Source organism: Delphinus delphis, chromosome X (assembly GCF_949987515.2).
Source record: "Delphinus delphis chromosome X, mDelDel1.2, whole genome shotgun sequence".
Taxonomy (NCBI): domain Eukaryota; kingdom Metazoa; phylum Chordata; class Mammalia; order Artiodactyla; family Delphinidae; genus Delphinus; species Delphinus delphis.
The window spans coordinates 20923883-20940114 of NC_082704.1; the positions used below are offsets into that span (position 1 = coordinate 20923883).

The 16232-nt window shown below is 41.6% G+C and overlaps 1 protein-coding gene across 1 annotated transcript; it reads left to right on the forward strand.

Annotated features, from left to right (window-relative positions):
* Nucleotides 1–7183: 7183 nt before the first annotated feature.
* On the forward strand, nt 7184–8533 carry LOC132418346 (DDB1- and CUL4-associated factor 12-like protein 2). Its single transcript, XM_060002161.1, has one exon. It carries the CDS (start codon nt 7184–7186, stop codon nt 8531–8533), a length of 1350 nt encoding a protein of 449 aa, XP_059858144.1.
* Nucleotides 8534–16232: the final 7699 nt, after the last annotated feature.

A 16232-nucleotide genomic window follows, 5' to 3' on the forward strand; every position in this document is an offset into this window, starting at 1 on the left:
TCATTCTCAGGATTGCTTTGGCTATTCGGGGTCTTTTGTGTTTCCATACAAATTGTGAAACTTTTTGTTCTGGTTCTGTGAAAAATGCTAGTGGTAGATTGATAGGGATTGCACTGAATCTGTATATTGCTTCGGGTAATAGAGTCATTTTCACAATGTTGATTCTTCCAATCCAAGAACATGGTATATCTCTCCATCTATTTGTATCATCTTTTTTTTTTTATTTGTATCATCTTTAATTTCTTTCATCAGTGTCTTATAATTTTCTGCATACAGGTCTTTTGTCTCCTTAGGTAGGTTTATTCCTAGATATTTTATTCTTTTTGTTGCAATGGAAAATGGGAGTGTTTTCTTGATTTCACTTTCAGATTTTTCCTCATTAGTGTATAGGAATGCCAGAGATTTCTGTGCATTAATTTTGTATCCTGCTACTTTACCAAATTCACTGATTAGCTCTAGTAGTTTTCTGGTAGCAGCTTCAGGATTCTCTACGTATAGTATCATGTCATCTGCAAACAGTGACAGCTTTACTTCTTCTTTTCCGATTTGGATTCCTTTTATTTCCTTTTCTTTGATTGCTGTGGCTAAAACTTCCAAAACTATGTTGAATAAGAGTGGTGAGAGTGGGCAACCTTGTCTTGTTCCTGATCTTAGTGGAAATGCTTTCAGTTTTCCACCATTGAGGACAATGTTGGCTGTGGGTTTGTCATATATGGCCTTTATTATGTTGAGAAAAGTTCCCTCTATGCCTACTTTCTGCAGGGTTTTTATCATAAATGGGTGTGGAATTTTGTCGAATGCTTTCTCTGCATCTATTGAGATGATGGTATGGTTTTTCTCCTTCAATTAGTTAATAGGGTGTATCACGTTGATTCATTTGCATATATTGAAGAATCCTTGCATTCCTGGAATAAACCCCACTTGATCATGGTTTATGATCCTTTTAATGTGCTGTTGGATTCTGTTTGCTGGTATTTTGTTGAGGATTTTTGCATCTATGTTCATCAGTGATATTGGCCTGTAGTTTTCTTTCCTTGTGACATCCTTGTCTGGTTTTGGTATCAGGGTGATGGTGGCCTCGTAGAACGAGTTTGGGAGTGTTCCTCCCTCTGCTATATTTTGGAAGAGTTTGAGAAGGATAGGTGTTAGCTCTTCTCTAAATGTTTGATAGAATTTGCCTGTGAATCCATCTGGACCTGGGCTTTTGTTTGTTGCAAGATTTTTAATCACAGTTTCAATTTCAGTGCTTGTGATTGGTGTGTTCATATTTTCTATTTCTTCCTGATTCAGTCTTGGCAGGTTGTGCATTTCTAAGAACATGTCCATTTCTTCCAGGTTGTCCATTTTATTGGCATAGAGTAGCTTGTAGTAATCTCTCATGATCTTTTGTATTTCTCAGTGTCAGTTGTTACTTCTCCTTTTTCATTTCTAATTCTATTGATTTGAGTCTTCTCCCTTTTTTTCTTGATGCGTCTAACTAATGGTTTATCAATGTTGTTTATCTTCTCAAAGAACCAGCTTTTAGTTTTATTGATCTTTGCTATCATTTCCTTCATTTCTTTTTCATTTATTTCTGATCTGATTTTTATGATTTCATTCTTTCTGGTAACTTTGGGAAGTTTCTGTTCTTCTTTCTCCAATTGCTTTAGGTGTAAGTTTAGATTGTTTATTTCAGATGTCTCTTGTTTCTTCAGGTAGGCTTATATTGCTGTAAAGTTCCCACTTAGCACTGCTTTTGCTGCATCCCATAGGTTTTGGGTCATCGTGTCTCCATTGTCATTTGTTTCTAGGTATTTTTTGATTTCCTCTTTGATTTCTTCAGTGATCACTTCGTTATTAAGTAGTGTATTGTTTAGCCTCCATGTGTTTGTATTTTTTACAGATCTTTTCCTGTAATTGATATCTAGTCTCATAGCTTTGTGGACGGAAAAGATACTTGATACAATTTCAATTTTCTTAAATTTACCAAGGCTTGATTTGTGACCTAAGATATGATCTATCCTGGAGAATGTTCCATGAGCACTTGAGAAAAATGTGTATTCTGTTGTTTGTGGATGGAATGTCCTGTAAATATCAATTAAGTTCATCTTGTTTAATGCATCATTTAAAGCTTGTGTTTCCTTATTTATTTTCATTTTGGATGATCTGTCCACTGGTGAAAGTGGGGTGTTAAAGTCCCCTACTATGAATGTATTACCGTCAATTTCCCCTTTTATGGCTGTTAGTATTTGCCTTATGTATTGAGTGCTCCTATGCTTTTAGCCGCGGCTCGCGCCCGTCTCTGGAGCTCCTTTAAGCAGCGCTCTTAATCCCCTGTCCTCGCGCACCAGGAAACAAAAAGGGAAGAAAGTCTCTTGCCTCTTCGGCAGCTCCAGACTTTTCCGCGGACTCCCTCCTGGCTAGCTGTGGTGCACTAACCCCTTCAGGCTGTGTTCACGTCGCCAACCCCAGTCCTCTCCCTGCGCTCCAACTGAAGCCCAAGCCTCAACTCCCAGCCCCGCCTGCCCCGGCGGGTGAGCAGACAAGCCTCTCGGGCTGGTGAGTACCGGTCGGCACCGATCCCCTGTGTGGGAATCTCTCCGCTTTGCCCTCCGCACCCCTGTTGCTGCGTTCTCCTCCATGGCTCCGAAGCTTCCCCCCTCTGCCACCCGCATTCTCCGCCTGCGAAGGGGCTTCCTAGTGTGTGGAAACTTCTCCTCCTTCACAGCTCCCTCCCACTGGTGCAGGTGCCGTCCCTATCCTTTTGTCTCTGTTTATTCTTTTGTCTTTTGCCCTACCCGGGTAGTGGGGAGCTTCTTGCCTTTTGGGAGGTCTGAGGTCTTCTGCCAGTGTGTTCTGTAGTTGTTGTTCCATGTGTGGATGTATTTCTCGTGTATCTGTGGGGAGGAAGGTAATCTCCGCGTCTTACTCTTCTGCCATCTTCCCCTCTAGGATCCTACCTTACCTATTTTTAAATATCATTGTCTTAAGTATTCCCCCTACATACATTGAATTCCACATCAGATAGTGTAATTTTTGCTTCAAACATCAAATTTTATTTAAGAAACTCCTTGGAATTGGGGTAGCCTATTATATATTTATCATATTTGTAGTCATTTTGATATTCTTTCTAAACTTCCAGGTCTTCTTTTATGATTACCAATCTGCCTAGAAAATTTTCTTTAGCTATCCTTCCAGGGTAGGTTTTCTCTACCAACAAATTCTCTTAGTTTTCCTTCACCTGAGAATATCTTTATTTCCCCTTCAGTCCTGAGTTGTTTTTGTTTTGTTTTGTTTTGTTACTGGATATAGAATTTTCAGTCAACACATTTTTTCTTTCATCACTTCCTCTGGCCTCATTTCAGATAAGAAGTCTGCTGTCGTTCAATTTGGTTTTCCCCTCCAAGTCATGTGTCACTTCTCTCTGCTTGCTTTGAAAATTTTTTGTTTTCCATTTTCATAAGTTTAACTATCACGTGCCTTGGTGTGGACTTATTTGGACTTATGCTGTTTGGGTTCACAGTTTCTTGAATCTATAGGTGTACTTATTTCACTGTGTCTTGGGGAACAGAACTACCCTGTTTCCCAGTCCCTTGCTCTTTGCTGTTGGGTGGGTGTGGAGGTTCCACTCCCTGCTGATTCCAGGGGTGCGGGGAGTGCTCAGTCTTACTGATGTTGGGAGATGGAAGCTCAGCTCCTCACTGAGCCCTGCTGAGAACTGGTGAAGTGGAGGGGGGTGGGTGAAGCAGAGTGGTGATTAGCTTCTCATCGAATCATCTCATTAGGTCTCCGAGTTTGTGGATGCGGGTGGAGGCACAGCTCATCCCGGGACCACACTGACACTACCGCTGCAGGGAAATCAAGGTATAGCACCTGCTTCTGCCATACTGAGAACGGAAGGTCAGCTTCCCACTTGGCTGCACTGAAACAGTGAGGGTGGGGAGAGGTGGGGTGGTTTTTCTCTTGGCGTTTGGCTGAAATAGGGTGAGTATTGAGAGAAAGGTTTTCTGTTGTTTGGCCTCCCTTCTCCAGATCCTTTGCCTAGAGGGGACAGGCTTTTCTTGGAACTCTTATTTTCTGAGCTTATTGAAGGTTCCTTGTTGGAGCTTCTGCAGTTCCTTGTCTGGAATATATGGGACACAATAAGGAAACTCAGGGAACTCACCACCCTGTCTTTCCTCAAATTCTGAGAACCTTAGTCCTTCCAACTTCTCTCCATCTTTCAGAGACTTCCTTTACTTGTTTCCTGTGCTATGTTCGAGGGCTTTTTAGTTCTAAGAGTTGAGGGCCTGCAAGGAATAGGGGTGTTCTCTCTTTGCCAGAACTGAAAGTCTTCCTTCCTGTATCTCCATGATGTTTTGCAGTTACAATACTCATCCGCCACTACTGCAGACATAAGGGCATTGCGTTATGACTTGGGGGTGATAGTAAGTGATTAAGGGATTACCACTCTACTGTCTGTGGTACCACTTTCCCAGAGCATACAAAGCCCTCTTCTTGTTCTTGTGAGGTATGGGTAATGAGTACTATCTTCTCACATGAAACGTAGGAGGAAGATATAGCACATGTCCTTGTTTTTCTAAACCAAATTGCATTTGAATCCAAACTGCATACACCTGGCTGGTAGAAAGCCCAACATCAGTAATTTCAAGGATTCTTTCCCCTTTCCATGAGATAGTATTAGATTTCAATGCATACTTGGTCCCAGGAAAAAAGAGATGGATGTAGTCTCTAGCTTTTCTTTGCTATGGATACCCCCATTGTTCATTCTATGACAGGATGACATCAGGATGACCTACACTGGTCCTTGTTAATCTGTCTGGCTGTTGTGCCAGAAAAGCTATAGACCTGCCCCTTTCAGCAAGCCTTGCCACTGATCATAGGCTGAATTCTAGAATCTTTCACAGCTGCTCTTAGCATCTTTACCCATGGCATCCAACTTCACAGATGTCCACAGCTGTGTCCCACCATTTTTGGTGATGCAAAGAAATAAGGCTTAAATCTCTATCACTAGCAGAACCTTTCACTCAATCCCTGACATATCCCTAATCTCTGAGAGGTGGATAAGAGCATGGAATATGGATTCAGACTATTTGGGTTCAAATCCTGCATCCATCACTTACTACTTCATTGACTTTAGACAAAATTATAACTCTCCAAGCCTTGTTTTCCCTCATCTACAAAATAGTAGCTACCCTATTATAACAGTGGATTAAACAAGATAATATTTGTAAAATTGCCGCAACGATGCTTGATAGTATAATAATATAAGTAAAGGTGTAAGCTTATATAGTAAAAGTTCTATACACTTACTAGGTACAATTTCTCTGCCTAGGCCATGCTGCTTTGGCATCGAGCTGATCATAGCCTCTTTAATTGCTAAGGCTTTCACAATATTCGCCTGGATAGGGGTCCATTTTCAGGGTAACCCTGAAGTACACCAAAGATGTTACTCTCCTACCTGCAACACACCCTGCCCTGAGCTGGGTGAGAAGAGCCTAGACCAGTGCTTCTCAAAGAGTGGTCCCCAACCATCTGCATCAACTCTTTAGGGATACAGCCAAGGTACATGTATATTTATTAAGTTGCCCCTGTCATTTTAATATACACTAAAGTTTGCGAACCTCTTCTCTACACTCTCTGTGCCATTTCACACATCGTTGCCTTTTTCTGAACTGTCCATGCCCCCCACCCCAACTTGTGGGAGCAAAATGCAGCTGTCTCCATGAAGCCATCCCTAATTTCATTTTCATCACCACCAGCCCATGCAACCGTCTTCTGTTGCTATGAGATGAATGATATGGAGAAGAATCAGAACTGGGGTGCAGGGGAGTGTTGGGGAACACTGGAATGCAGCACCGGGACTAGAGTGGTGTAAATGACCCATGGTTTGTACTTGGAATTTGTGCAATTTGAGGTGACATTGCAAAAAGGGTGAGGGAAGCAGGAAGAAAAATCAGCAAACAGGGCAGGGGAAGGGAGGAGGAAGCAGCAACAAAGCAGCTCCCATGGGCTCCCCTGATTGGTCAGAAACGTAAATGCATTTTCCCATGCATCCACCCACCAAGCATCATGTATATTTTTGTTAGGAGGAGAGGTGTGTGTGCAGAATGGGTATCAACCACCAGCCTCATAGAGCCACATTATCACTGTGTAACTGAGCATGCCTGGCTACGAACCTGCCACTGGACTGGCTGCCCTGACACAGCAGAGCAAAGCATGAAACACCCACTTCCGGAGATTAAGCCCTCCCTCTGAACGCTTATACTTGTTCATCATTTGTCCTTGTGGTTGCCTCCTTCTGGAAGGTTCTTTATCTTCATGTCTGCTTGTGAAAGTCTTGTCCATCCCTCAGGACCTCTCCCTAAAGCCCCGAGGGACTAGGCCCAAGCACATGAGACTCTGGGACTGAGAGTTGAGGACAGTACCTAGGAGCAGGGAGGAAGCTGCCCCTCCCCTTGACACTTCCTCTCCACCTTCTCAGGGCTCTGAGTTACAATGGAAGCGAGCACCTCCACGGAACACCCTTTCTCCCATGTCAGCTCAGCCTGCCATGTTCTCAAGGCAGTACCTGATCAAGGTGTCCCAGACATTTCCCTGACCAGAGTGTGGGGCCCCGGGGATCTGCATTCAGAAGGCATCCTTCAGGCCACTGCACTGCAGGAGATCAGAGACCTCAATTTGAGGAGAAAAAATATATGTACCTCTATTTGGTTGAAACTGTTTAGGTTCCAGCAGAGGGGCTGCCCGGCTGCTGTTCTAAGAGTGGCAAAATATCCCCAGTCATTTAGTGGGGAGCTAGGTCAGAAGCACATGGCCAGCTCGGGGTCCTAGAGCGAGGCCCCCAGCACATCCCAGGCCCAACAAATCCATCCACGCAGCCGGCGTGTCCTCCCTCCCACCAGCTCCCCGCCCGCTCCCCCCCGCCGCCTCCGAACCCTCACCTTCGACCCCCGCGTCGTCCTCGTCCCACACCGACTTCGCTCCCGCCGCGCCAGCGGTGGCGCTTCCCGCCCTCGCTTCGATTCGCGCCGCCACCTAGCCGCCGCGCGCCGCCTGCGCTCCGCTCCTCCTGGCCACCTCTCCTCGCCCGGTCCGGCCGCCCTCGCCTTCGTCGCCGCCGCGCCCCGGACTCTGTTGGCTCCGCGCCGCGCGGCCGCCCCGGTCCCCCGCCGCCGCCGCCGCCACTCGCCCGCCGTCCACCATGGCGAGGCAAACAGGTAGCAGGAAGCGGAAAGCGCCGGCGCTCGCGGCGGGTGGGGACGGGCCGCTGCCTCCCAAGAAGCCCAAGCGGCCGGCGGCGCTGCGCTCGCTGCTGCACTACCTGAAGGGCCGCGAGGTGGGGGCGCGGGGCCGCGCCGGGCTCCCGGGCTTCGAGGGCAAGCTGCGCGGCTACGCGGTGCGGAAGCTGCCCGAGCTGCTGAGGGAGCGCGAGCTGGCGCTGGGCACCCTCAACAAGGTGTTCGCGTCGCAGTGGCTGAACGCCAGGCAGGTGGTGTGCGGCACCAAGTGCAACACGCTCTTCGTGGTGGACGTGCAGTCGGGCCACATCACGCGCATCCCCCTGATGCGGGACCGCGGGCCCGCGTCGGCCCGCGCCCAGCCGAGCTGCGGCATCCACGCCATCCAGCTGAATCCCTCCAAGACGCTTCTGGCCACCGGGGGCGAGAACCCCAACAGCCTGGCCGTCTACCAGCTGCCCACGCTGGACCCCGTGTGCCTGGGCGACCGCCACGGCCACAAGGACTGGATCTTCGCCATCGCCTGGATGAGCGACACGGTGGCCGTGAGTGGCTCCCGCGACGGCACCGTGGCGCTCTGGAAGATGGACCCCGACATGTTCCATGGCAGCATCGCCTGGCACAACGACGCGGGCCTCCCCCTGTACGCCCACATCCGTCCCAGGGACGTGGAGACCATCCCCAGGGCCAGCACCAACCCCAGTAACCGCAAGGTGCGGGCCCTGGCCTTCAGCGGCAAGAACCAGGAGCTGGGAGCCGTGTCCCTGGACGGCTACTTCCACCTGTGGAAAGCCCAGAGCAACCTGTCCAGGCTGCTGTCCATCAGGCTGCCCTACTGCCGAGAGAACGTGTGCCTGACCTACTGCGACGAGTTGTCCCTGTACGCGGTGGGCTCCCAGTCCCACGTCTCCTTCCTGGATCCGCGGCAGCGCCAGCAGAACATCCGGCCCCTGTGCTCCCGAGAGGGCGGCACGGGTGTGCGCTCCCTGAGCTTCTACCAGCACATCGTCACCGTGGGCACGGGCCACGGCTGCCTGCTCTTCTATGACATCCGCGCGCAGACGTTCCTGGAGGAGAGGGCCTCGGCCAGCCCGCACTTCCCTCCGGGGCCCGCAGGGAGGAAGCTCAAGCTCACCTGTGGCAGAGGCTGGCTCAACCACGATGACCTGTGGGTGAACTACTTCGGTGGCATCGGCGAGTTCCCCAACGCGCTCTACACGCACTGCTACAACTGGCCCGAGATGAAGCTCTTCGTCGCTGGGGGGCCTCTCCCTTCCGGCCTCCACGGGAACTATGCCGGCCTCTGGAGCTAAGGATGGCCTCCGTGTCCTCAAAGTGCCCAGATACACCTTCCAGTCCCCTCTCGATTTCCTCCTTCACTCTGTGTTTGTGCTTTTACTCTGTGTGGCTTTTATCTTCCAGGTGGAAAGGGCCCAACTTACCTCTGCTCAGTGTGTTAGGCAAAGAGAGAGAAAGAAAGAGGGCGGGCTAGAGAGTGAGGTGTCCTTCAGGCAGTCAAAACTTTGCTTTAATAATTTTCTACACCTGTCCAACACTATTGTTTTGAATTATACAAAAATTTTTGACATTCTTAGATCTGTTCACTCTGAGTCATTTACATATTCTCTCTTGAAGGCCAGGCAGTCATGGTTTTACAATTATGTATATTTTCTTTTTCTTTTATTATTTTTTTGTTACTAGTATCACGATGATGCTGTTTTGGTTATTTTTCAGTGCAGATAGATGGTATATTAAGAACACTCTTAAAAACAGTTTGTACATCTGTTCTGGAAAGCTAGCTGTCGTTTTATAGCATTGTTCCAGTGGGAGGATGCATTCCAAGTTCTAGATTACCGGCTTTTGGAAGCATTCCATTTGTAAATTGTAGTCTTCATGTTTGTAGTTTGTAAGTTGTTGGTGCTAAACACGCTTTTTAAAAACTTCATTCACTTTGAAAAAAAAGTTGTTATACAATCTTGTTTTTTGTACCAGAATCTCATTTGGTCAGAACACTTTAGGAACGCAGGGGCTCTGCTGATTGAATGTTTAGAGTTAATTTGAAAACCAAATCAATCTTTTTCTCCTTAAACCCTTATTTAAGTTTTCTCATTCCAAAACCCATAAGTGAATATGTATTTTTTCACTTCTTGCCTTAGTACTATTAAGACTTGTGAGTATATTTGAATGTTTGTTAAGGAACTCGCACAGAGTTTCAGTGCCATCATTCAAAACAGGAATTCCAAGTGTGAAAATGTAGAACGTATTGCAGGCTGGGCAGAATGTATACTGATGTAGGGTATAGACTGGATATTTTTGCTGTTGCTGTTTTCAATACCAAATATTATATTTGAACATACTTAAATTTTCTAATTCTGCTTAACAGTTAAAGTCACAGGAAAAAACTGCAAAAAAGGAAAATGAGCCCGTCCCAACTCCTTCTGATAAGATTCTTAATTTGTAAAGTCCAATTTATTAAGATTTAATTTTGTCAATTTTAAAGATTCTTACCTAAAGTAGAATAAATATATTGTTAAAAAATAGTAGTGATGTTATGACCCTCAATATAATAATATACGATTATCAAGGACACAGGAAGTTTATTTCAAGAAGATGGGGTGGAAAATAAAAGTAAATGGGATTAGGTTGAAGAAAAGTATCGATACTTTGGAGCATAGACAAATACAAAGCATGGATTGTTAGGAAAACAGGTTGTACTTCTCCATATGTGAGAATATTGGAAGTGAGAGGGGAGACTGGCCCTTCCTCACAACTGGCCAGGTTGTGCTGACCTTGTATTAGTATTGTGGCATGTCTGTTTTTCCTTAAATGTTTTGGCACTCAGATGCTGGCTTGGTGTCCACTACATGCTGTTCAATTGCAAATCTGAACCAACTGAGTAATATACTGAGTGGTACTAAAAGGGAGTTAAGAAATACAGGGAAAAAAAGCAGTTTTTGTTTACAGAGATTGTTTTAACAGGTTTATATAGTTGTTGTTATATAGCAGTAAAATGTATTTGTGTGCATGTATGTGTCTCCAAGTCAGTTATAAGTGTCTTAAGAGCAGAGAATGTAAGTGTCATCTTTATATTCTCACATTTCTCCACTAATGCCTAACAAATCATAGGCAATCAGTAAATATTTACTGAATGAATGTATTTGCCTCTGGAGACCTAAAGTTCAAGGCTATGAAAAAATAAGTAAATGCATAAATAAGAGTAAAAATTTTACTCTTAAATAGTATAGAATATTGTTGTTTTCCTGCCTTTTTACCATAAAATTTGCCCTAATTCATTTCTAGGTCAGGCCATGGTGCTTATCCATTTATAAACTTTCCATATGTGATACCAGAAGATAAAGGAAAATGTATACATTTTAGATGGCACTGGAATTTAGTATTTCCACCTGCAAATACTTAAGTTTGAAGACTCCTTTAAAATATTTTGTTTTTTACAAAATTAGTTTTGAAAGATCTTTTTTGTAGGCAGTTTCTCTTTCTACTTTGTGTGTGTGTGTGTGTGTGTGTGTGTGTGTGTGTATTTGCTGAAAACTTTTTCAAACATTACCCAAGAACTTCACCAAAGTATTCACTGCCTGTCTTCTTGTAGGTTATAGGGTATTTTTATGGTACTTTGTCATCGTTTTGGGACATTGGGAGAACATTTTCAGAGGAAGTGACGCTTTCTACGTGACGTATTATCAAGAAATAGAAGGAACATCTCTACCCTGATTTGTTCTCTGGCTTAGCCCTTAACTTCATCACTCACTCACTGTTAACTTTCTCAATTTAGGGTGTATCTCCTTGATGCCAAATCACATGGCTAGCCTTTTAAAAAACTGGATAGCCTAAGTCTGTACGTATTTATATTAGTAAAGTTTAATTATTTTGAAATATTTTCTAGTTCTGGGTCAAAGTGATCTACAGAAGTACAATTAATTGTGTAACCTGTGAGTGTGAAATAATTGAAAATGTAATTGAAAAAGTAACCATGCCAGCATTTCAATGAACCCATGCATATAGTTCACTTAAGATAAACAATGGAATACATGTCTCTAAGTACAAATAACCTATCACTGTTCCCTGAAAAAGTTAGTTACTTATAACAATGCATAAAAAAAGATTAATTCCATTTATCCCTAACTACATATTCATATATTCCTCCCCAAGTTTGTTCCTCCCCTTTACTATATGGATGAGATAATTTCTAAATTTTCTTTAAAGGGGGGAGAAAGAATTTACTAATCAAGGATATCCACTGAAATAAATTGAGATAACTACTCTGGAAAAAATTTATCTGTTAAATATACTCTAGCATTAATGATAAACAGTGTTGAATTCTCCAGAGGTTGATTTTTATCCGACTGTACTCCGTGTTGAACAAGTTGTCAAAATTTTTCCATTAATTGCTAATTTAGAGTGATTTTAGAAAGCAATTCACAAAGCCCTCCCGAATGTTTTACTGACAGCTGCCTAATCTCTGCAAGCCTTGGGTAACCCAGCTACATTAAACATGTCACCATATGAGCTGCTCAGGGATGCAGTTCAGTGAGAACGACATGTACTAAAGTCAAAGAAAGGCTTCATAGGCCATAGGTGTTTGCTTTAAGGGGTGTTATTTTAAGAGCTGCTGAAAGGGCTGCCTAAAAGTATTTCCCACTACTGGACTGCTGCAAACCCAGGAACATCTATCATTGGAGTGTGGTATCACTGAAAGGGCAGTGTGGCTACAGGACGTTGCCATGACCCTCAAGTCTCAGCTCAGACCTACTGAAACAGAATTTCCTTGTAAAAACACCATTTTATTTGAGTGTTTTTAAATTAATCCATTCAGACACAAAAATGAGACAGCAACAATGAAACAGTACATCTGCCATAAAGGTTTATGATGTAGCAAAGACAAAAGATACCTAATTCATTAATTATAAAAATTCACTAATGACAAGAAAAAGTAAATATTGTATTAAGGGTATATAGTATGTACAACGAGAATATGGAGAGAGTAACAATTAATTCTGCTAGAAAGGTCATGGAGAGCTCCCAGAAGAGTCAATACTTGAGCTGGGTCTGGCAAGTAAAATAAGAGTGGGCAGAGTTAATATTGGTTTGAAAGTACATTGTGAGTGCCTGGCATGTATGAGCACGGACATGCATACATACAGGACTGTTACAATTTGACCTTGTGAAATTTGAAGTGCCTGTGGGATTTCTAGATAGAAATGTCTGGTTGGTAGTTAGAAATATGATTCTGAGGCTCATAAGAGAAGTTAGGGCTAGAGCTACAGATGTAGGAATCATCGCTATAGAAATGGTACTTGGGAGAGGCTGGGAGGGGTGTACTATCTCAGAAGCAAGGTCTTCTGGTTCTCATTCCAAAACCCACCTATATTTAATAGGTCTGCACATAGATATATACATATGCATTACTATATGTCTGGCACATAGTAGGAAATTAATGACTTGTAGGCGGATGACCAAATGAATGTTTGTTTAGTGAATATTAAACACTACTTAGTGACCACCCAAAAGTAATATTTCATTTTTTCATTTGGTAATGATCAACTTTTATTATAAATTTTCCTAATGAGTCATATTAACCAAAAGAAGGTCAGGGAAATCTACCAAATGTTGCTGTTGTAAATAAAGAAAAATCTATATTTCAGTTAGATGTTTTTGTATCCTTTGTAGAATGTAGGTCATTCTGCAGTTGGGCAAGAAGAAAGCTAAGTATTGATGATAATTTCCTTACAAATGAATTTTTTGTTTTTCCATTTTGGAGGTACAGTTCACTGAAGCAAACACGTTGATGATGTCAATGAGAGTAATGGTGCTATTTTCACCCTTTCTAATGCCATTATTGTGCTATTCTCTGTTTCAACCTAAGGCATTAATGTTTCATGTTGATTAAATTTTAACATCTAAATTGCCCTTTTATGTTACACACAAATGATAAACTTGAATGTTCCAGTCAGAGGACAGCAACTTTAGTTTCCTCTAGGCTCCTAGTTAATTCATCAAATAACATCCCCCAGCACCTGAGATATGGCTCATTTTTGTTCCTCCTGCCTTACTAACCCAGAGATACAGGGTTGAGTGTGGTTTTTGTTTTTGAATTATGCCATATATGACTAAAACTAGATGCTGTTTTACACAGTAGATGCATTCCTGGACATTTGTACATGAAGCACATTTTTGAAAATGGAATCATATATTCCCTCATTGATTTACATTATAATTTTAGAAGTGTCATCTTTGTTATGGATTGATTTCCAATGGACAGTGGTTTTTAACACGTTGCCACTGCCTCCACCTCTTGAGACAAGTACTTTAGTCTTCACATATAAGCTAAGTGATGTAATGGAATCCCTTATTTCAAAGAATATTAAAGGATACTTTCAGAATGTGATAAATTAAGCCCTATTTCATTTGTGTAGAAAATGGGATTTCTTAAAATAGGACATCCTGTAATTTGATTTGCTCTGTATATATTTATCACAAGCCAGAGCAAATTCTACGATATCCTCATATGTCATGTGTAAAGAGCTCTCTTCTTTCTTTTTCTCTGGTCTTTCTTTATGAATATTGCCCTAAGCAAAGGTGTTTGGCTTATGGATACTCCCAAGGGATGATAAATAATGCTTTGTTTTTCCTCACTAATTTAACCTTTTAAAAACTTGGGGTATTTGAATCAGTTTTTAAAAAGATAGTTTCAGCATAATCATGCTAGACGAACCGTGGCTCCAGAAATAATAAGAATGTAAAATGTTTCCTTAGTTGCCTTCTTAAAGATCGGGGACTTTTTTTAATTTAAATTTTTTTTCCATTGTGGTAAAACACACACACGCAATTTACCATCTTACGCATTTTTAAGTGTACAGTTCAGTAGTGTCAAGTATACTCACACTGTGGAACTAATCTCCATGACTTTGTCATCTCGCAAAACTGAAACTCTACACACATTAAACAAGAATTTTCCATTCCTCCCTCCCCATCAGCCCCTGGCAACCACCATTCTACTTTCTTTCTCTGAGTTTGACTACTCTAGGTACCTCATATAAATAGAATCATACAATATTTATCTTTTTTTAACTAGCTTAATTCACTTAGTGTAAGTTCCTCAAGGTTCATTCATGTTGTATCATGTCAAAACTTCTTCCTTTTAAATACTGAATAGTATTCCATTGTCTGTATATATGACATTTTTTATCCATCCATCTGTTGAGGGACACTTGGGTTGCTTTTACCTTTTGGCTATTGTGAATAATGCTGCTATGAACATATGTGTGCAATTATCTCTTCCAGACTCTGCTTTCAATTATTTTGGATATATACCCAGAAATGCAAATGCTGAATCTCATGGTAATTCTGTTTCTGATTTCTGTTTTCCATAGTGGCTATACCATTTTACATTCCCACCAACAGTACACAAGTGTTCCGATTTCTCTATATCTTCAACAACATTTGTTATTTTCTGTTTTTTTGACAGTGACATCCTCATGGGCTATGAGGTGTCAGGGGCTGTTTTTAAACTTGTTTTTAAACTTGTTTCAATTCAATAATTGATTGATACAAACATTCCAGCCCAATCCTTAAGTATTACTAGTACACTACATGTGGAACAGAACATATACTGTGGGGAGAAATCATGATGATTTAAGTATGGGCAAGGAAGTTTTGAAATATATCAAACATATAGAAAATCTGTTTTCTTTATATGTTTTTCTTGGATAATTTGAAAATTAGAGTTTGAACTATCATTTTAAAAAAATTCTCAATATATTTAACCTCTAATTTATTTATTTGAACACATCTAGTGTTCCTAACTAGATGTAAGGAAAAAGTTATATCTTAAATGCTATCCTTGGTATATTTTGAGGGGAAATACCTACAGTAAAAAATTAATTCTAGAAATAACTAGTAATTATATTCTGCCCAAGGATATGTTTCTTACAATTGACCTTAGCCTGAAGTTTCTTAGGAGTGTCTTGGGAAATAAAGTGAGTTATAAATAGAGGATATGCCACTTTCAGTGGCAGTTGATGGAGCAAAACATCATAGAAAGTTTCAACACCTGAAACTAATTTTAAACTCAGTGTTAGAGTGTGCTGCTAGAAAATCTGTTTTAAATAATAGATGAAACAAACTACCTCTTGCTATCCAGTCTGTTTTACAGGTCAGAGTACATAACCAAAAGAAGCTATTTAACCTCTCAGTAAATAACTGAATATTTCAGAAAGGAACTATTCTAAAATAGGCATGTTAAAAATCTGTGTATCTGGAAAGATCTAGTCTCATTCTAGACCCTTAAAATTTTTGGTGTGTTTATAATCAGAAAAAAAATACAGGAATGTATAAAGGTGGGATGCCAAGAAATTTTTAATCTCTTTGATTTACCATCTATATTTACAAATTTTGCAACATTTTATAATGGCTAGCATTTTTTCCTGTTTTAAAGATCTCTTTGAAGCCAATTATGAATGAAGTGCTAAATCCCCAAATTTTATATTTTTATCACACTTTACTGTCATTAGAGATTTACTTATATATTTCTAATATTGTAAGCATCTTGCAAGACCATGTTTTTTTGAATTTTTACTCCTCAATAAAGTGCATGGCATAATAAATGCCTAATATATTTTGAACAAATTGATTTTCTGATTTTTTAAGTAAAAATGAGATTTATTTGGCTTTCTTGATGGTTAGGAGCATCTTACTTCATTGTAAATGAGAACTGTAACATCTGTATATATATATTATGGAATTGGATATTTTTCATATACACTCTTCTAGATATTCTTGTTAACATTCTTTTTACCTTCAAGAGTTGGTATATTGGATTAAGAGAAGGGATACTCCTTAGTATATTCTAATTTATGGGTGCTAGTAACATGTTGTTTGCTCCAAAAATTCCAGAAGTTCACACACATCTCCACTCACCTTCAGTAATATTAGTTCAGTCAAATTCGATATTCGCCATATTAATTTCCCAATTTGTTGTTCAGCATCATATTGTGT